Source organism: Trematomus bernacchii, unplaced genomic scaffold (genome assembly GCF_902827165.1).
Source record: "Trematomus bernacchii unplaced genomic scaffold, fTreBer1.1, whole genome shotgun sequence".
NCBI lineage: Eukaryota > Metazoa > Chordata > Actinopteri > Perciformes > Nototheniidae > Trematomus > Trematomus bernacchii.
In genome coordinates, this window is record NW_022987714.1 from 13,936,323 (window position 1) to 13,959,294 (window position 22,972).

Consider the following 22,972-nt stretch of genomic DNA (forward strand, 5'->3'; position numbering starts at 1 on the left):
TAGACTTATAATGGATACACATGTAAATAAAAGCTGCCAACAAAGCACACACATATCTGTGCCATTTGTTTGTTTAATGTAATACGTCACTTTATGGACTATATGTATTCATGCATTAGGCCTATTTGTGTCACAATTTGATTGATTGCGTAAATAATCGACAGGCCCAAGGTGGAGAGGGCACTTGAAAGTTGCAGGTAGAGGAGAGAGAGCGCGCGCATCGTTGCCACTTGAGATCACACGCTCGTGAAGAAAGAGAGAGAGAGGTGGAGAGACATAGAGGAAGAGTGAAAGAGAGGGAGGGAGAGGAGACAGAGCCACACGGTGAAACTGAGCTTTGTCTCTCGCGCTGGGTCACTCAGAAAGAGCCACTTGGAGCCAGAGGCGACCCCGGAGCGCTCAGGAGCCGCAGAACGACCCAGACCATCATAATAAGAGCAGCAGCAGTAAGAGAGCACATTGCTGCAGACAAGGAACAAAAAAACACGGAAGAGAAGTGAATGAGGGACGGACGGCAAGACGAGCAGCTGAAGTTTTACTGTGCGGGATAATAAAAAGAGATTTGGCTACAAGTTGAAACTGAAGAGAAAGTGTTGGTGAAGATGCCGCGGGTAGTCCCGGACCAGAGGAGCAAGTTTGAGAATGAGGAGTTTTTCCGCAAGTTGAGCAGGGAGTGTGAGGTGAGTCTGTTCCTCCTACACTGGGTCCATTCTGTTAGACGGCGGAAATACAGACCTAGAAGAAGAGGCATGCTGGCTTGTCGACTTATTTTAAGTTTTATATATATTTTTCAATTCATTACTTCAGTGCTACAACATCTACAGTTGAAGAAAATCCCTAAAGCAGAATTGTTTAATTCAAACGTGCAATAAGTCTCCATCTGACATTATGAAGTAGATTTCTGTTTGACTTTTTCACTTATTAATCTTATATTCTTTCATTGTATATATACTCAAAAAATAATGAAGCCATTTTCTTTTAAATCCTCTGATCATACAATTGGACAGATCTTTTTTAAGAAGAGCAGAGACAAAGAATGGTGCCTTTTGCCTTAAATCAAAATTCCTGTGGCTTATCTGTAAACTGCAGCCTACTGATGGCAATGAGCATCGTCATTCAAGGCCAAATATCCCCTATCTATTTGGAGTGTTTTCTAGCCAAAATCAAACACCTGAAGTAGACTAAAATAAATGTATTTATTGTGTTTAAGGTTTGTTTTCTCTTCTCTTTGTAGATTAAATACACTGGGTTCAGGGACCGGCCCCATGAGGAGAGACAAGCTCGCTTCCAGAACGCTAGCAGGGATGGACGATCAGAAATAGTGAGTAGAAAACTAAATGTATCATTTTATTTTCTTGTATACTCTTTGAAAAAAATTGGAAAATTACATAAAGTAAAAACACACTGGCACAACTCATGAAATAACCTAAAAAAAGCATCTTCAACAGCAATTATGAATCTGGCGGTCCCCAATGTAAAATACACATTAACTCTTATTATGAGAACAGCGCAGCAGTGTACAACATTGTACACTGTGTGTGTGTGTGTGTGTGTGTGTGTGTGTGTGTGTGTGTGTGTGTGTGTGTGTGTGTGTGTGTGTGTGTGTGTGTGTGTGTGTGTGTGTGTGATGTGTCCCTGCTTCAAGAGGAAGTAGACGTGTTATCAGACATGCAGACCCAGACTTCTTTCCTCTACGTTATGCGGCTGCCATCATCGCCTCAGCACACATTAGCACATGTTAACAAACAGGCACTTTATGGTTTACAGCACTCCTAGGGCTGTAATTTTGTGCCTAAAATTGTGCACCGTAACATAAACATTACCTGTCATGTCTCATTTGCGATAGACAGTTAGTGAACAGGAAGATACTAGACAACACCTTTCTGATGCTTACAAATGCAATGTAGCCCTATAAATACTGCTATCCCTTAAATGCGTGATTTTTGTTTGGAGCTGAAACACTGAATCAAGTAGCAAATATTTTGATTATAAATTGATCCTATTCTTGCATAGATATCACGTTTCAGCTTTTCAATTGTGAAGATAAGCTGCTTTTCTTTGTGTAATGTGATTGTAAACTGAATTTATTTGAGCTGTTTGTTTAAAAAAAAACTAAATAAGATGTCACATCAGGTTTGAAGTTGTGACAGGCATCTTTTTCACTTTTATTGATTGAATAATTGCAGATTAATCAATATTGAAAATAATAATTAGTCATAGTCCTATCTTTGTTTGGACTTAAGCTGTTTTTGCTGTGATTTTGGTCAAAGATTTGTAGCTAGATGTGGTGTAGTGTTGGATTAGAAATCTGCAGTGTTTCTCTTTGTTTCCATAGAGGAGCAGCCATCACATAGTTGTTGCAGTGAGAGATAGTTTGTGGCAAAGTGTCTCCCTCCATTTCCAGACCACACTTCTCTAGCCGCGTCTTCGATTTGCCTCGGATCACATTTTCAATTTGAAGCTTTCAAGAGCAAATGAGCTGATGTGAGCTCTTTTATCCAATGTGAAAACTACTGTTTAAAATATGATTCATTACAAGTTAAAATCACGTTTTCAAAATCTATCAAAAAAATAAATAAAACAATACGCAGTAGGTTATGCAGGCAAAATGGTCTCTGTCAGAATTGTATTTTTTTATATTGTACTTCTGGTTTATTAATACTCATGCACACGTTAGCATCATTTATAGATTGTTTATATAACAATGCATCATATTTTACAAGATCGTCATTCATTTGCAGAGTAACTTCTGCCAGGAGATATATGTCGACTTCAACACGTCTTTCTGTCTTTCTGTCTCCACTTCTCTGCAGTGGTGAGCTTTATTTCCTCCACAAGTGTGACCTTTTTTGTCTTCTTTTTTTTCTTTTTGTCTTCTTAAAAAATCAGTGCGTAGCATTTTGATGTGCAGTTTATAACTTAAGAGCAAGATGGGACATGTTTACAATCACATTATTTAATTACTCTGTGTGGCCCGCTAAGAACTTTCTATTGAAGTGAAGCGTAGAGCCTTCAGGCTAACGACACAAGCATGGGGGCGACTTCTACTGTCTTAGTCATCCTCGAGGTATTTTCCCAAACATGCTGTCATCATCCCAGGAGGAGGAGGGGGGGGGGGGAGACATCTAGATTTACCATATTTTAGTGGGACATGATGCGTCCGTCCGTCTGTCTGTCCTCACTGTATTATAAGCCTCTTCTGTGAAAATTGATGGCCCCGGTTTAAACGGTTTGACGGCAGCTGTGAAATCATGTTGCTGATTTATCTATCGGCCAGACGCCTGCTATTTTCATGGTCAGTGTGAACGACTACCCCGCACAATGAGACCCGAACGTGCTGTCAAAGACTTCTTTTTTTAGAGGAAACGGAGCAGAAAACTAAAAACTGTAAAAAAATGGGCACCATTTAGTATAATACTGAATTGTTAATGTTTAACATCCTTCCTCAGTCAATACAGTGTTTTGTTTGTTGTTTCTTCACATGGATGCATAAAGATGCATATGCAGATTTTGACACTTAAAGACCGTTTTGACATTCACCTTCTAAAGAGGGAACGTTTTCTCAGAGTAAACCTAAAGTTGGGGTTTTCTGCTTTTGCATGCCAGGTTCGCTATTAGCTCTAACAGTTTAATTTTATGCAAACGGCTGACCCAGCAGTTTTCATTATGACACGTTTTGGCAAATAAAAAAGTATCCTACATTGACAACATGCCGAAAGTGTCATAGTGCCTTAATGCAACTTGTATTGCAGTAGCAAAATGCAATCTGAAAACATGATTACAAATATATAATGTTTGTCTATTAACAAACTAACAAAGGTGCTAGTGTCTGACAGGCCAGGCGTTGGCCTGATTTTCTGCCAAGCCGAGGCCGGCAACATGACGGTGGTCACATTTCATTAGAGTTGGGAGAGAGGAAGACATCGTGTACTAGAGAGTTCATGTATTTTTTGGAGTGATGAGGCAAGACAACATTTGGTGACAGCCTGGTGGCCCGTCTGTACATTTGATGGTTAATAAATGCTTCAGCTCCTCATGACCTAAGCTAAACTCCCGTACTTTGGTTTCCACCTGCTGTTAATAGTGAAGGTGGTTAGCCCTGAAGCTAGCGACAACAGCCCTGGCTCGCTTAAGGTGGACTGACCATAAAGCTCGACCATCTATTCTTATTTTAGCGACACGCCGCTCCACCAATTTATGGTCGACGCGCCATTGAATGAAGTGGGACACCTTGTGGTGCAATTCTGTATACCAGTCTGGTCCGTTGTTTGGATAGATATCAAACCTGTTCGACAATTTTACAGCGGCCTTAGGTCACTTAAAGATGTGTATGTCATGACATCACAACTAGTCTGGAAGCCATGTTTCAAAAGGGAATTTATACACATGATATGGAAAGTCTCTCGTGCACATGCACTGAGAATGGACATCATTTTAAATGGAAGTAGTAATAAGTTATTACAATTTAAATTATTTTACATTTCATGGTTTTCTCTACAGAGTTTTATTATTGACTAAGGGAATTTTGAACAATAACTCTATGCATTCTGAATGTTTTAAAATATAATGATACAATATTGTAAAAAATGTTTTTGCCTTATTTCTTACCATATACCTGTCATGTTAGCTGAGCTTTTTATTATTAGGAATCTCCCCAATGTTCGCACACACACACACCACGCACGCACGCACACACACACACACACACACACACACACACACACACACACACACACACACACACACACACACACACCACACACACACACACACACACACACACACACACACACACACACACACACACACACACGTAGCTGTAATCACAGGATGACTCTAACTGTTCAAGATTGATCTGATAAATGGAACAATAATTCAAAGTAAATTATCTTCAGCTCAGCTCATTAGAGATGAGTTGCTTTCCAAACTACTATTGATTCCCATGCTGCCCTGGTCTCCCCCTCCTCTCTTATACCATCTCCCTCTTTCTCTGTTCACTACCCTAGTCCCCTTGCCCCCTTATTCTTTGTCTCAATTCCATACCTCAACGTTATTTCCCCTCTCTCTCTCTCTCTCTCTCTCTCTCTCTCTCTCTCTCTCTCTCTCTCTCTCTCTCTCTCTCTCGTTTTCACTTTCTTCACAATCTGCTGCTTTTACCACGGTCACCCTTTTTCCCTCCATTTCTGTCCCTATTTCTAATTTCCTTCATTTCTCCCCCATGCTTTATCCTCCTTTGTCTGTCAGTTTCCCTCCATCTCTCTCGTCTCTCTGCCGCTCTTTCCCTCTTTCCCCCCCTCCCAGCAGTAGTAGGCAGCAAATGAGTATCAGATGGTTGTAATCCAATACTTCAAATACAGCACAAATGATGACTCGGTGTTCTTTGAGCTCTTGTTTCCGTGAGTGAGTGTGTGTGTGTGAGCGACTTTTCTCTTTGTGTGTGTCCATGTACACACATTGTCAAGCTTTTTCCTCCTTTATTTCCCGTTCTTCCACTCTCCATTGTTTTGTCCTTATTCTCTTTCATTCACTTTTCTCTTGTTCTCTCACTGATTTGACAGGGTGCATAATTCATATGCTTCCAGTTTAGTCGCAGCCCTAATGTCATTAGTATTGATCCGTCTTAGCAAACACAACACACACACACACACACACACACACACACACACACACACACACACACACACACACACACACACACACACACACACACACACACACACACACACACACACACACAAACAGACATTTCTAACTTGATTTTCTGCCTCGATGTAATTCATTGCCTTCTGACTGCAACAGGGCAATGCATTCTATTGATTTTTATTTTATTTGTTTTTCTCTAAGTGTGTGTGTGTTTGTGTGTGTGTGTGTTTATCTTAATGGAAATGCCTCCCATTAGAGCAAGAAGCCATTTTACAGAAATCAAAAAAAGAGGAAAGCTACAGTATGATGTGATTATGTGTGTGTGTGTGTGTGTGTGTGTGTGTGTGTGTGTGTGTGTGTGTGTGTGTGTGTGTGTGTGTGTGTGTGTGTGTGTTTGTGTGGGGAGCATGACAGTGCTTTTGCACTCTGTTTGAGAAGAAAGTGGTTATTTGATGGTCAGAACAAGCAGAGAGATGAAAAATTGAGGGGTTAAAGAAAGGAGAGAAATAACAACTTTGATCGACAAAATGTTTAACTCTCCCAGTCTTAGACCCGAATAAAACATTGAAGTGTACTCAACCACTCTACTGTTTGGATTTCTCCAAAAATATTTGGAAACCTGGCATGTAGAAGTTAAAATATTAATCCTGGCAAAAATATAATACAAAATGGTGATGGCAAAGAAACTCAGCAATGTGTTCATTCTTTGCGTTTTCTTATCCCAAAAACTATTATATAAAATACATAATTTGAGTCATTTTAAAAAAGAGAAAATTATTTGGTCAACGTAAGTTTTGATCAACTAAGATTTTGTGAACTAAACAATTTAGAAAATAAGATTCAAACTCTGAACAACAAGGAAAGAGCAGATATATTCACTTCAAGTCATACCATTGTTAGTGCTGGTGAATTAGTTACAAGGCCTAAGCTAACTCTTTTCTTTTTTCGAAGAAGGTTGGGTTTTCAGTTTGCAACGGAAGATATGCAGAGTTTCTGCTGCAGCTCATTCCACCATTTAGGAGCCAGGATACCAAACAGGCGGGATTTTGAAGGGTACCTGGGTCCCACTAGCAGTGATGGAGTAGCAAGCAGATTGGCTGAAGCAGAGTGAAGTGCACGTGTTGAAATGTATGGTTTAACCAAGGCCTGGATGTAGGAAGGGGCTGATCCCTTCACAGTTCGGTAGGCCAGTAGCAGTGTCTTGAAGCAGCCAGTGAAGGGAGCAAAGTAGAGGTGTAGAGGTCGGGTGGCATTTGCAGGTAGACCAGCCAGGAGGGAGTTGCAGTAGTCAAGGCGTGAGATGACGAGAGCCTAAAACACCAAAACAGAACTAAAATGATAGTGTAATGAAAGTGACTTTTAAGACATCAGCCAAAATACCTTAACAATCAAATAGTATATCAGGGCTGTGAGTTTATATTTGAATCGTTCTGCCCCATAACGGTCATATATCACTAATGCAGCTTTTCTGGAAACTGCTCTTTACTGTCCTTTTTACTGAGATTGTTTTCTCTCCATTTTCTCTCTCTCCCTCTCCAGGCCTTTGTAGCTACAGGTACAAACCTCTCTCTACAGTTCTTTGCAGCCAACCTGCTCGGAGATCAGAGGCAGGTTCCTGCGAGGGAATATGTTGACTTCGAGAGAGAGACGGGAAAGGTAGGACAAGTGCAAGATAAGCACACACATGTATCTCTCTGTTGCTCTTCACCTTTTGCAATGGTCATATGGTCTGAGTTGCAGCAGAGAGATTGGATTTGAAAATGTCTTTGCTGTTTTGCTCATGGCTTTAGTCATGTGTGCTTGATTCATCCTTTGTTTGAACACATGACAGCATTTGAAGAAACACATATATCTTTGTCTGCTCTTTGGCTCTCTTTTCCTCTTTCATTTTATGAAATGAAAATGAAAGTCCATCCGCCTAATGGAGACAAAAAACCTAATGTGAATTTATAAATACCCATGTTGAGTTTCGACCTCATGAACATGTCAATGTGTTTGTTAACTTTAAGCCTTATTCCAATTCAAACAAACAGGTGAGTAATAAAAAGTGTATTAGATTTACAGTTGTCAAGAACTGAGGAATTACCTATATTTTTTGTTCCACGTTGTAGACAAATCAATCACATTTAGAGTTCAGAGAAACTCAACAATAAACAAGGAAAAAGAAAAGAGACCTTGTGGATAGCAACAGATGAGGGATCCATCTCACTGGTGTTAAATAGATGTTTGTTAGTGCATGTTTATTGTTGTTGTTAAATGGGATATGTTGACATAATAGTCGTAGATTGATCCTTTTTGGAGCCAGCCCTTAAATGGCAATTGAAGAAACTTTGTTTTTTGGTACTTCCACAAAAGCTACTTTTTTCAGCCCCAGAGATTGGTCCCAGTACACATGTCCACAAAGACAACATAAAGGGATCCGTTTGTAATCAGCTCTCTGTTGTGCAAATGTGAGCTGGTAAACCAGGGTGTGCTGGGTAATTTGTGGTCTCTTCGTTGTCTCCTATTATCCATCAAACATACTCTGAGATATGGTGATCCCAATCACACCGGTGAAATCCCTGCTGAGCTTCTTGGTAAGTTGCTTGTTCAAAGTTAAACAACTTAAAGAGCTCAGAAGATGTGTCTGAAGTTGTTGTCAAGGTGATATCCACCGAACAGTGCAGTGGTGCTGCTGCTGTTGTGTTTATGTGTATGTTAATTGTCTCCCCTGGCGCTAAGCCTGGCCTTTGTGTGTGTGTGTGTGTGTGTGTGTGTGTGTGTGTGTGTGTGTGTGTGTGTGTGTGTGTGTGTGTGTGTGTGTGTGTGTGTGTGTGTGTGTGTGTGTGTGTGTTTGTGTGTGTGTGTGTGTGTGTGTGTGTGTGTGTGTATCAGAGGGCCCTCCACAGACACTGGCCAGCTGAAATGAATGCCGGCTGGCGGCTCATTAAGAATGCATTCTGGGGAATCGATGGACCTCCATGCCCCAAGGCTGACGGACTAATCTCACACCGTTAATTATTTAACACAAGTGCCACGATGGTTGGGAAAAGTATGTGTGTGTGTGTTTGTGTGTATGGGCTTTTTTGGTAGCACAATATTTTTATGGTGTAGTGGCAGCCAGTGAGAAGAATGCATGTATGTGTGTGTGTATGTGTGTGTGTAACATGATACTTTCTTCTTTGTCACCTCAATGGTGCTCACAGAACTATGAAGTTTTAATGAGGTTAGGAGTCGTCAATGTAAAGCCGTTTCAAAGTGGTTCTGTTAGGGAAGCAGCGATTCTCAACACGTTTCGCCAGATATGAAACGCTCTTTTTCATGAAGCTAGACTAAAAGACACTAAAAGTACACCGTTTCAGGCTTTTCTTATGTCTTTTTTTGTTTACTTTACATGGATGAAGGATAGAAGGACAGGCAAGAAATACTGTTTAGTAGAAAGTGTACAACTTCATTAAGTCGCTCCAGTGCAGAGCCTTGAGCCGTGTAATAGTGCATAAGTGTAAAAAGGATCCTGCAAAAAGGATTCCAGCTTCAATGTCACACACACACACACACACACACACACACACACACACACACACACACACACACACACACACACACACACACACACACACACACATCATCATTCCATCCCACTGGACCTCCCTGTAGACAACAACTGTCAGGCCGTGGCAGAGATCTGTGTACGTTGCAACTTCTTCTCTTAATTACTGTCACAGCTAACCCACACACATTTCGTTCAGCTTCCCTTCTTTTGCTTGTGTATCTTTATTCTCGTGGTATTTTTCTATAGACATCCACCCTATTGTCTCCTCCATTCATCCAGGCTTCCCTCTTTATATTTGTTATGCTTTTTTATCTTACATTCTCGTTACCATGGTATATCCCTCACTCCCTCGCGTAATTTTCCCCTCCTTCCCTCGCCTCTATCCTCCCTCGTTTCGCTCTCCCCCTCCATTCCTCCCTCTTTCCCGCCTTCATTTTCAAACACAGACAGTGCCAAACCATAAGGATAGCGCAGCCAGGTTAAACTTTGAAACTGGATATGGTGTGTGTGTGTGTGTGTGTGTGTGTGTGTGTGTGTGTGTGTGTGTGTGTGTGTGTGTGTGTGTGTGTGTGTGTGTGAGATACGGAGAGAACGAGTTGAAGTACAGGCTCTCAGTGTCGTTGCAGGCTAATGGGAGCCAGCTGTGGACGAGGTTAATTTTAGCGTTAGCTGCTAACTTGCAAGCACACACTAACCCCATCCAGAAAATGAATTGTAGCATCAGCAGCCAATATGAAATGCAGTCTGCTTGAGTGTTAGAGTTTAAAGACAGTATATAACTTCAAACCTACAGATATATGAATTATAGTCATAACAAAAATTGAAGATTCACATTTTTCTAAGTTATTTGAGTATTGATCTATTAGAAATGTAATAGATTCCTTATCATAACTGAGACCACCATATTTTCTTATACAATGGGACTTAAGCTTATCTCTCTGCCCTCCCTTGGTTCTTGACATAAATGTCAATCAAAAGTTTTGTTTTTGCTTTATTTTTTGAATGAACTCCTTTATCATGGAATGTATTGTCACCCAAAGCGTTGTGTTTGTGGTTTCCTTTGTGTGGAGAAACTGCCATGCTTCCTGTGCCCTTTAGGTTAAACAAAAACGGGTCTTTCCTTCCTTCCTGTCCCACACTTAATCCATCCAGCTTGCCTAACCACCTCCCCTGTGTGTACAAATGTAACCTGTGGTCCTGGGATGCTGTAATGAATGTGTCACACTCAGAACAAAAAGAGAAATAAGGTTAGAGGATTGAGTGCTGTTGGTGAAACATGCTCATTTTCATTGCTCCCAAGGTATCAGAGCTACTGTAAGAGGTATCAACAAAGCAGTTTTTCTGGCCTCAAACTATTTTTCAGTCATGGATACTTTAGGGTTCGGTTCAAAAACAAAAAATCGACTCCAGGAGAAACCATAGGCACGGCGGAAAAGTCATATCTGAGGACGTGAGGTTGAAACCACAGGAATTACTCTGTAAGTTTCATTGTTCAAGGTTGTTTCTGTGTGTGTGTGCGAGCTCTGTGCAATACCCCTGCATGCTGATGAGATGATGGCGCCAGACTGATTGCTAAACCTGACATATGCATATCAGCGCACAAAATAACACACAAAAATATAAACGGTAAACAAAACCTAAAAAAGGCCAAAAGAGACAGAAAGAGATTAGTGGTAAGGGGGGACAAAATGAGAAGCAGACGAGTGTCAGCTTCATGATGGATGAGGGTGGCTTGTCAGGGAGGAGCTCAATTACAAAACCAAACAGAGAACACACATGGCTTCACTCATTCTCAGACCATTTCCTGTACATTTGATAATTAATTTACATTTTCATCCAACTTGCGTGCATGTTTTAGTTGTCGAGAACTGCCCCTCTGATTAAAATCACACACATCACAGCCCTCTCCACCAGTCTTCAGCAAAACACTTGGAAGGTGTGAAATTGATTGGTCATACATAAATCGATAACAAACAGGAATTCCTTCCTTTAGTTAGATAATACTTTTACAGCACATATATTGGTATTTGTATGTTATCTATTCTACACGTCCAGCAAATGTGGTCGCAATTGAAGAAAAACGTTCAATAGTTATGATAGTTTTGTAATATAAGCCCTGCCTACAGCAATTCAGCTCCCTTTGAGGACCATAGGAAAACTGTATGGAAAATCAACAATCCCAAAGGTTTGTTTTGTGCCTCTGTCCACAGATGCTCTGCAGGTTTGGCAATGATTCCTTTAATGTGAAGAAAGAGTAGCTGAACAACTCCTTTGGACTCACATTGGTCTGGACCAAGAGAATCCAGTAAAGAAGGGATTTGCTAAGACTGTTGCATCACATTTAAAACAGCACTCCCTTGTGTCCCCAGCAATACAACTTTCAACGGTAAAATAGATCAGATTCTCGAGATATGTGAAGGACACACATGCAGTACAGAAAGATGTGTTGCTTTATAGTTTGTTACTGAGCGTGGCTCTTTAATGGTACATGAGGTAATTCCCCAACTTTCATTTCCTATTTCTTATATCTTCGGTCTCTTTGTCCCAAAATAGAGTTGTCCTAGTGAAGTGTTTCCCAACCGGGGATACGGGGACCCCCAGGGGTACTCGAGGGGAAGCAGGGGGTCCGTAGCAAGATTATGGATTGCAATTTACTTCCACACAAATAAACTTTTTTGAATCAATTATCATAAGCCTGGTGTCCGGTAGTTCAACGTCTGCTAGAAACAGTTCCTGCTGGGATGGTGTTGATTGTAACACCACTAGTTTAAGTTCACGCTGCAGCGGCGCTCATAGCAATTAGCTAACATTAGCTGCTTAGTGGCGGTAAGAATGGATGCATGGTTAGGCTGGGCCAAACGTACAGGTACTATTACCGTCGCTGCGGAACATACATCTGATTTTCCACGGCAGCCAAAGTGTTTTTTTAAGCAGTGAAGTCCTGGCAAATAGTTATTTTAATTTAATAATTATATTGTATTTCACCTGTGAAGTGCTTAAGCTTCACACCTTGAAATGTTAAATTGTATCTACTGTATACTATGATAAAACAGATATTTTTACTAAGCATATTCATATCAGTGGCGTAACTATCGACGGTGCAGCCGGTGCAACGCACCTGGGCCCAGAGCCGGCCAGGGGCCCATGCAAAAAAAATATATTAAAAAAAATATATATATATATCTTTTTTTTGGGGGGGGCCCCAATGGCATTGACCGGTTCACGCAGTCTTCAAAGTAACCAAGCAACCTTAATTAATTTGTAATTTGTCTGTCCAATGACCTTGCTCCCTTTCATGTCATGTGATACCTTGCGTGATGAGCGAACCGTTTAATCAACCTGTACTGTACTGTAGCTAGCAGCAGCAAATTTGGCAGCATCATAAAAAATTGAATAGCTTGCATTTATAATGTACAGCAAACCAAAGCACAAGAGCGGCGCTCAAAAGAGAAAGGACAAGAGAGAACAAGGAGATGTAACGGCTAAACTGACGAAATTAGACAGTTTTTTTTGTCATACATCGTCCTCCAAATCTCGATTAATTCTGTAAAGGGATTGTGTGATTAGTTCGCTGTGCCGTTGTCAGGCTGTGGTGGTCTGAGGCCAGCGCAGGCTGTTGTTGATAGCCTACATGTGGCGCTTCTGAGTGGTTGTGTGTGTCTGTGTGTGTGTGAGTGCATCAGCGTGCGCTTATGTTTGGGGCGATGGGGGGGGGTGGCCCTAAACAATATTTGCACCGGGGCCAATCACAACCTTGTCACGCCACTGATCCATATCATCACATTGGGACAATGCATATTGTCGGAACGGCATGTTTTCCATTTATTCTTTTGATGCACATGATAACATGTAATCTCAGCCTCTATCCCCCAAAATTAAAAAGCTCTTTCAGTTGACAGAGATGAAAAGCCCTCTCAGATCATTTCTTATCTGACACCTCTGTTGCCCTGTAATTTAGTCATCAACTTTAAGCTTCCAGGATTCTCCTCTGTCACATGCATATCACCATCAAGTCTGTGTGTGTGTGTGTATGCGCACTGTGTGGTGTTATGTTTCCCTCTGAACGGAAGCCGTGCCACCGGTGCGTGACTTGTCAGTGACATCATCAAAGCCAGTCCACTAATTGGTTCCCTCTGCTACTGCTGCTCGACAGTCTGTATATGTGTGTGTGTGTGTGTGTGTGTGTGTGTGTGTGTGTGTGTGTGTGTGTGTGTGTGTGTGTGTGTGTGTGTGTGTGTGTGTGTGTGTGTGTGTGTGTGTGTGTGTGTGTGTGTGTGTGTGTGTGTGTGTGTGTGTGTGTGTGTGTGTGTGTGTGTGTGTGTGTAGTTGTGTTTTACTTTGTGTACATTGTGTGAATGTCCAGTAAGCTTGTTTAATTTCAATCAGTATAAGTCAACTTTCTTCGTAGCCTCACAGACCTATGGAGTCTCTCTGTTAAAAGACATGAATGCACCTCAAAACCTCTTCCCTGTACACACACACAAACACACACAGTACCGTTGCCATCTCCTCCCACAGGGTTTCATATTCCCTGCTCCAGGCTTTAGATTAATGACCACACCCACTCCCATAATGCACTGCCGCACAGGCACAGACAAGGTCCTCTTTTTATATGCTCTTAGTGTGGGATCATGTCTTTGTTACAGAATCTCTGTCTAAGTGCATTTACGCATACATGGTAAACAACAAATAGATAGAAAACTGTGTAGGGAGAGGTCAGTCTGGTGTGAAAACCAGCATGTGGGTGTTACTCCATTTCTCTATTCTTAGACCTTCTCTTCCAGTAAGTGTCTGCTAAGCTGGACCTGGGGAATGCACTACTCACCTGGACTTTAACATTTGTGCGTGTCTCTGAAAGCTGCAATTTTTAAGATTTGGCTTGGAATTCAGTTAAACATTCACAACACGAATTAACGACCAACAGAATGTAAAAAGGTTACAGTGTTGATATTAAAGCCATTTACGTATTGTGTTGCAAAGATAATCACTGAAATAAGCATGCTAAGAAGCTAGCTCTGTCTCTCCTGTCTAGAAATACCACTTGTTCCTTAAGAGCCGATAATAAGTCACTAGCCAGGTTTACATCCAAATCTATAATATTTTTGACCACATTTTGATTAAATCGTCAAAAGAAAATGTGGGAAAATGCTTGTTTCCATCTATTACAGATATGCGATTAAAAGCGTTTTGTGGTTACAGGTAGAGAGATTAAGAGAATATGTATTGTATCTTCCGCAGAGCAGAAGCTTTGTTGGATGTTTACATGCTTCCTGTCTGTAACCCCAAATAAACTACACATCTGGTTCCATTGCATTTTTTCGCTTTTACATTTTATGAATAGTAGATACACCAACTTTTACACCTCATTCAAGTATTAATGTTCTTTTTGAGATAAACGTTTTTAGAATATTTTCTTTTCTGCGGCAATTGCAAATATGCATAACAAGGGGTGGATAGATGAACATGCCCAGTCTGCCCTTAGTGTTTTATTGCCAATATGGTCTTGGTCTTAAACTAAGCTAATCACGGTTTAATGTACATTTTAGTTTAACGCCTGTCTATTTGAAGTGGAATAATGTGATCTTTGCTCAACACTCTCCTCCTTATGTTCCACGCTCTCTGTTTTTGTAACTCAATCTGCAGCCTGTGTATACATTTGCATGATATTTTCCATGCCCATGAAAGACATAGGAACAAACAGTGGTTTTTGGCCCCTCTGTGTGCACAGAGATGACTTTGCATAGCATTGATGCACATTATGTGTCTACAGGCAGTTAGAGATTTTGCGTGGGCCAGGGCCAACTCACAATGGAAATACAAACTGCCAGTGAACCAGTGAACAATTACTTTGCAATAGAAAACATATGACTTGACAAGAGTCTTCAGTATTTCAATTCTAAACATAGAACAACTGACAGAACTGAAGAATAAGATTTGAGTCATGAGTCGTTGCAACGAGTTTACTATAGCAAAATTGGTTCAGAGAGAGGACAATGAATAAAACAAAAACAAAACAGGCTTCTTGATTTCTAGAGACCAACCCAAAGTCATATGTTGTTCCTTTCACATCTGGCTAATACTCCTTGGAAATAAAACATATTTGACAGTCGCTTTGATAAGTGTTGTGATGTGTGTGCTGCACAAGATATTGTTCTTTATTGTTGTAGTAATATTAACTTAGTCAATCAGAGCCAATGTAGGGAAAGAAAATAAATTACATATCCGGAAAAGGAGGGTTATATTCTAAAAGAAATTATGTTTACATGAATAATCTTTAAAGATTAAAGCTGGGGATGGTTGGCAACATATTTGTTATGTAATTTGTCAAAATGTTAACCTTCATATGGTAATTCAAGTGGTCTTCGAGAAAGTAAGGATTATCCGACAGTCTTAAGTAAAAATCTTCTGCACTGGTAACAATAGTTTAAACATCAAAGTAACACAAAAAAAGGGGGCCTTATCTGGTGGAAGCACAACAAAAAGGCCGAAGGAGAAGGACTGTAATCTCTAATTCTGACAGAAATACAGCCTGCACTAACGTGTACGCAGGGTTGGGAGGGTTACTTTGTAAATGTAATCAGTTACTGATTACTGAATACATGGCTCTGAAAGTAATCCGAATACAGTTACAGTTATGTGTCTTAAAAAAGTAACGTATTCAGATTACTTTTGGATTACTTTCTTTTTCCATCACAGATGGGTATGTTTTGGTGAACAGGAGACACAAAAAGCAAAAGGAAACTGAATGTGTTTTTACTGTTTTAATGGCTTATCAAGAGCACAACTGAAACATAACATCTGAAACGATGTAACAACATAATACACTTTTTGGGGATACAGCTTGGGATGTGAGGAGTGAGGGACACAGCTTAGAACGGGCGTGTCGCCTTCTGTCCGCCAACACTGGCGTTAGCGAGGTTGGCGAGGCTGAGTTAACCCTCCCGCTGCCTCCTGGTGCTGCAGAGATTTCATGAAGTGAAGGAGGTTTTCCTGTGGTGTCGATATCGCGCCACGATTTAAACGCAGACTTTTGTTCCTCCATGTTTCGTTGTTATTGTTTCACTGAGCGGACCCGCACATTTTTTCAAACGCTCCCTTTTTTGGTCCATCTGCGGCGGTAATAGGTTTTGTGCGCTGTGATGATTCGGCTGTACCTTTAGTAATGAATATTAAATATTGTGAGGAAATCTTTCCACCAATAATTCCAATAAGTAATCCAAAATGTATTCACTTCAGGTTTACGAAAGTAACTGTAATCAGATTACTCGTTTTTCAAATGTAACGCGAGCTGAATACAGTTACTTGATTTTTGTATTTTGATTACGTAACGCCGTTACATGTATTCCGTTACAACCCAACCCTGTGTGTACGTGTGGCATTTCCTGTTTACTGGTGTTAACTGTGGTTTCATGAGGTTGATCCAATCGTGTGGTTTTCCAATAAATGTGTGACTTAAATCTCAGGGGATTTCAGAGTTTCTGGCACAACATAACTTTATAATCTTATAGAATACTCATGTTTGCGTTTTCGTAAATGTATAATTGTTGGTGGGGAAATGTGCCCCTTTAATCTCAGAGATAATGTCTTTCATACATTTATGCATTACTATTCATGTTTCTTTGAAATTGAAAAAACATCTAAAAACGGCCCTCAATTGGCTTTTAATTTAATAACATAAAGTTACAATGTTTTTGTTTTTTTTAAATCAAATAAGCAATTTGTATTTTAGCAGTACACAGTAAGCAGCAGAACAGTATTCAACATTATCCCTTATCAGGTGTCAGGTGTGTTTTGCAGCCTCTATAACTACAGGGTGGGAAGCAGAACCAGAGAGAGTGACTGAAGTGGAGAGTCCCGTACTATTGTGTGTGTGTGTGTGTGTGTGTGTGTGTGTGTGTGTGTGTGTGTGTGTGTGTGTGTGTGTGTGTGTGTGTGTGTGTGTGTGTGTGTGTGTGTGTGTGTGTGTGTGTGTGGGTGTGGGCGTGTGCGTGTGCGTGTGTGTGTGTGTGTGTGAGTGAGTGAGAGAGAGAGAGAGAGAGAGTGTGTGAGTATGTGTGTTTGTGTGTGTTTCAGACAATAGGTCAGTAGACGTTAGTAGGCTGTATTCAGTGTGGGATTAAAAACAGAAGGCCAGTCACATGCTTGATCTCCACCGGCTGCTCTCACACCTGGCTCAATTATACACACACATACACTTATTACAGCTACACCTTCCTCTTTCTGTCTCTTTCCTTCCCTTTCTCTCTTTTGCTAGTAATTGTCAATTCCTCTTTATAATAATTGCTCTATAATTTTTCCTCAAAAGAAAGTTACCAAAACCACACTGGAGGATTTCATCCCTGTCACACGGCCCTAGCGTGATTAATAATAATACGCCTCATATGCATTTGTTACATATTATAATTAGAATAATAATTAGAATACTACCAACAAATATACAATAATAATAATTAAAAAATAAAATAATAATAATAATGGTAAATGATTTAATATTATTTATTATTAGTTAATATTATGATTATTATTATTATATGTATCCAATTCATATGAGACTCAATTTGTGTTCATCGGAGCCAAATGATTGTGCCACAAGCATTGTAAAAATAGATCTATTTTTTTTTAATTTGATTTATGTTTGCTCACAAATTATTGTCTGTGCGATGTTTAAAATAGAAACAATGGCACTATATGTATTTTTTTTATATTATATTGATAATTTGTCAATGTTGTGCAGCCCTACCAGAAAGAGTTGTTTCTTATATGGTAATGCTATTACAATACTTGAGTTAGGTTTTGTTTGCGAGGAATCTAAAAACATCATTTTCATGCTTCTTGATAATCTGCCCATCTTTACTTCTCCGTTGATGTTGAAACGGTGGTCATTTCATCTCACCTTCATGTCCTACATTTTTTATAACTGCAGGAAATGAAAACATGGCGTCGTTGTTGGAGTTGTATTCAGTGGAGGGATTATGTCTTTGTTGTTGGCTGTTAAAGAGAAGCTGTGAGTTAATGTGTTTTTTTTAATTGATTGAATGCCTTTCTGGAGACAAGAGAAGAGGATGGTGATATTATTGATCTGATAAGACACATGGAAGGATAGTGAGGAAGAAAGAAAAAGTAGAGAGCCTGAGTTGCCTGTGCTGGCTGCTGACTCAGACGCACACAGCTGTTTATTGTGTGAATAACACACACATACACACAGATTTTCACTAGAGCTCATTCTTATTCTAAATGTGCAAACACACTCGCACACTCGCACACACATACACACACACACACACACACACACACACACACACACACACACACACACATATATAGACATAATGGTGTTGGGGGTGTGGATTAAAAGAGCTGGTAATACATCGTGCTGTTTATTTGAATGTGTTTATCAGTGTGTGACTGTGTGCGCTTGCATGTGTGTGTGGGAGAGACAGACTGCCACAACTCACGAGGCTGAAAACACAGTTGCCCATTGTGGGCCACCTCGTGGGCATTGCTGTGTGTGTGTGTGTGTGTGTGTGTGTGGGTGTGTGTGTGTGTGCATCAGAAAGTGTGTTGGTAGTCAGTGCGTGACGCAGATGTAGCGGGATGTGTTGGCATACTGTGTCTCATTCAGCCTGATGCCAACCATCTAGTCAGCAAAATTGCCCACTGCTACACACACACACACACACACACACACACACACACACACACACACACACACACACACACACACACACACACACACACACACACACACACACACACACAGATACATATAGATACACAGTAGGAAGTACTTACAGTAACTTGGAGGAGTCTAGATCATTCTGTGTGCACACAGAAATTGAAATGTTCAAACAGAAGTAGCAAGAGGATGGAGAAGTGAATGCCAAACAAGATTCATATGACATAGTGTCAGTAGTGCATGGACATAGGTATGGGATGCTTTCACTGAATCAATGTTGAAGTGTTACGTCAGCCCTACAAAAGTATGCTCTTGAGTGAACGTAGATTCTGTTGTAAGAACCTCTAACCTAATAATATATCCGAAAATACATCAGTCACTTGTAAAAATGGTCTATGTGGCTGTTAAGAATATGTTTCTTCTTATAAACAATTGGTTTATGAGGCCCGTTTGTGCTCAGAATTCACAGGAAAAGAAATAGTCTGCATTGAATCACGAGACTGCAGCAACACTGATTGCAGAAGGAAGTCTTTGCTCAACCAAAAAGAAAGATGACATTATGTTGTGTATTTGGAACTTCATCCTTTGACTCTACACTACACTACAAATGACTTGAGGTCAATGATGTTAAACAATAAAATCCTTCAGCCTTAGTTTGAACACTAAAATCACCTACATTTAAGTTTTGATCTTTTGCAATATGCTCATCACGTCATGTTGACTGCAGAATACTGTCAACGGAAATGTGATCTAAATGTTCAGGTTCACACTCACAGGACTGGATGATGTAAGAGCCCAGTGCATGCATGTCTGTAAGAACAGGTACACAAATAATGGTAAAACCGTTATTAAGTGTTTCAGGCTATCACCTTGAACTTCCAGAGCAGCTTCTGTGCTCTTTCTCATGGATTCCACAAATCCTATCTGGAGGTAAGAACATGTGCATCCAAAATGTACTCCCTCATAAGGGTTTGATGATGGTGTTGAGAGCACTGACTAACACTTGGATCAAACATTCCTCAGATTTGGGTTGAGAACCTATGACGGTGAAAGGCTATGTCATGTAATTTACTTTAAACTATTAAGTGACCTCTTGTTTTTGACTATAAGTGGGTCCTTATTGTGTTTTTAGAGTATGCACATGCACAGAGAGAGGACACACCAGAATCCTTGGATCCTAATCATGGATTTGATGGATGGATTTAAAGTACAAAAATAACAGCTACTCAAATGAGGAAGGAAATGAATTTGGCAGATGTGTTAGAGCTCATGGAAACACATGATGCATTCTAGTGAGCAACACTGAATCTAAAGAAGAACACAGGGCAACAAATGTGAAATTTACATTTACAATTATCAGAAGAAAGTTTAACCGTTCATTATAACATTGTATAGGATTATCAAATGTTTTTATGTTCACATTTATCTGCAAAAGGTTAGAATTGTAATCTGCATTTTAGACAAAGCTGACATGATACATTAACAGGGCAGTTTATATTATTGTCCAGATGTTCTTAACTTTAATTTAGAAATCTTCTCAACAGAATTACTACAGGTAAATACAAATCAGTAGAACAACACACGTTTCTGACACCTAGAGCTTTACAAAACTTGCTCTTGGTTTTAAACAGTATCATTTCCACTGAATTTCATTCTCTATCTTTCTTATTCACAGTGTGCTGCAGTGTGTGAGAGTTCTTCTGTCTTCGCGTGAGTGTGTGTGTGTTGGTAAATGGATGTGGGGGTTTGACATGGTTCTCTCTCAGAGGAAGTCTGTGGTTGGGCCGTTTCTACATATTTTCCCCACACACACACACACACACACACACACACACACACACACACACACACACACACACACACACACACACACACACACACACACACACACAAACACACACACACACACACACACACACACACATACACACACACACACACACACACACACACACACACACACACACACACACACACTTTGCCTGTCAAGCCAAATGGAGTTTCCTTTAAAAGCAACATGCAGCCCCACAGATGTAGAAGCCATCTTTCCCTCACACACACACACACACACACACACACACACACACACACACACACACACACACACACACACACACACACACACACACACACACACACACACACACACACACACACACACACACACACACACACACACACACACACACACACACATTCACTCGAATAAACACAAAATACCCACAGTCTCTTGGAGTGCGGTCTCCTCTGGAACCCCGGTGCAGTGTGGGTAGCTGCGGTAAAAGAAGTCCCTATGCAAGGCTGTCCAAAAATAGCCTGAATCAAAATGTAGGAACATGAAGTTTGCCCAGTGTTACACAGAAAATTCCATTTAACTGGGTTTATCCCCTTTTTGAGGGTAGTGTTTCATTTTTTAAATGAATTCCTAAATATTTATTTACTCAGTTAAAAATACCACCTATAACTTTCTACCCTGGGAAAAATAGACTGAGTGTGTTTCCTTGCCTCTCACTGTGTGTTGTCTCTTCCCCATGGAAATCAGTGTATCGTGGGAAAGAGGAAGAAAAGTAAGGAATTTAAGACAGCAACTGTATCACACTTAAGCAAGGTTTGGATCATATTTTAGGTTGAGAGACACGTTTATACAGCTCTTTTTGAAAGGCTAATCAAAGCATTGCTTCGGTAAATCTGTTTCCTTTTTTTGCTCACAAACATAAGCGTCGTTTTGATGATGCTTATGTTTCTGGCAACTCGTCTTTTAGCTCTGCTTTGGTCTCAACCAACTTTTGGCAGATACATGTCTAGCTTGTAAGCTGCTAAACGCTCATTACTAATGATTACTTAAATAGCTAGTTAACTAACTCTGTGTTGTGACTTTATTTTTCATTAGAATTGTTTATATTAGTTTAGAGTAATCTACACTGCAGTAGCTCAAATGTACTAAGAGAAATGGTTCTGTGATCATATGTATACATTTCCTCATCTCATGAACATACACAGATTCGGCCACACTTACATATGTTCTCGTTACTGCTCTTCTGGAATAGAGCCATAGCCATGTTATATAATCAGGAGTGGAGAAAGAGACTAAGTCTGTGCCTCCTCTGTCTGTCTGACACTGTTGATGGGCTAACTGTGCTGCACATGAATAACAGAAATGGGTAACACTTTTTATCACTGCTCATTGTCCAACTGTTCTGCTCTCCCTCTCACAGAGAGGCAAAACATAAACTCACAAGGTCTGACAAAACGGAGGAAATGATCTGTTGGGAGCCTGCTGAAATGTTGTTTTGCACTTTGTTTGGATATATCAGGTTGAACTGAAGTCACATGAACATCAAAACAACATCACATTTATTTCCAGGAAACAAATTAAGTTATTACCAAGGATTAGATACCACAAAGTCGTATTTCAGCTGGCAGTCTGTGAAAAAGTCATAGACGGCAATGGCCATTAAAAATAAAATACACACACACACACACACACACACACACACACACACACACACACACACACACACACACACACACACACACACACACACACACACTCAAATACAATAGGATAAAGATGTTTATTAGGCACATGATATTTATTTTTGATCACTTTTTGTGTATTTAGTCCAATAAAAAATGCCTATTAGCCCAAAACACTGGACTGACATCCTGCAGCAGCAAGCACAATGACATACATTGTACACATGTATAGTTGCACTCCCTTACGAAAACACACTTACCTCCATGGGTTGTGCACATGGGCACATTATGTACATGCATGTCAAAGTGTGCGTGTCTGTGAGTGATTTAGAAGTCTAACACTCAATTGTACTGGAGAGGTGTTGACGTAGTTGGTGGTTTTTCCTTTTTCACAGCACTAATAGCGAGGTTGCGATGACTTCCATCCCGGGAGCAAAGAGCTTTTTAAGATTCTTCAAAAACAGCTGTCAGTTTTGGATTCAAAACTTGCCATTTTCATTTTAACCTGTTATTTTATTGGAAAGGTATTGCTTGCCAAATTAAATCTTATATAGTTCTGGACAGCATCAGATCTATGTCTTTTGGTACATTCTAGATTTTTCAAATTCTACGTGTCACTTTTTGCCATATTAACACCTTATAAA

At 40.2% G+C, this 22,972-nt stretch overlaps 1 protein-coding gene across 4 annotated transcripts in view; it reads left to right on the top strand.

The window, feature by feature from the left end:
- Positions 1 to 270: 270 nt before the first annotated feature.
- LOC117491443 (core-binding factor subunit beta-like) overlaps positions 271 to 22,972 on the top strand; it is a 36,359-nt gene continuing 13,657 nt past the window's right edge. For 2 of the 4 annotated variants that reach the window (XM_034141424.1, XM_034141425.1), the window contains exons 1-3: positions 271 to 680; positions 1,235 to 1,321; positions 7,183 to 7,299. In XM_034141424.1, the coding sequence (XP_033997315.1) occupies positions 603 to 680; positions 1,235 to 1,321; positions 7,183 to 7,299 (282 nt within the window). In that variant the 5' untranslated portion in view covers positions 271 to 602. The remainder of the gene's footprint in view (positions 681 to 1,234; positions 1,322 to 7,182; positions 7,300 to 22,972) is intronic. The other 2 variants (XM_034141426.1, XM_034141427.1) reach the window with 1 other exon arrangement.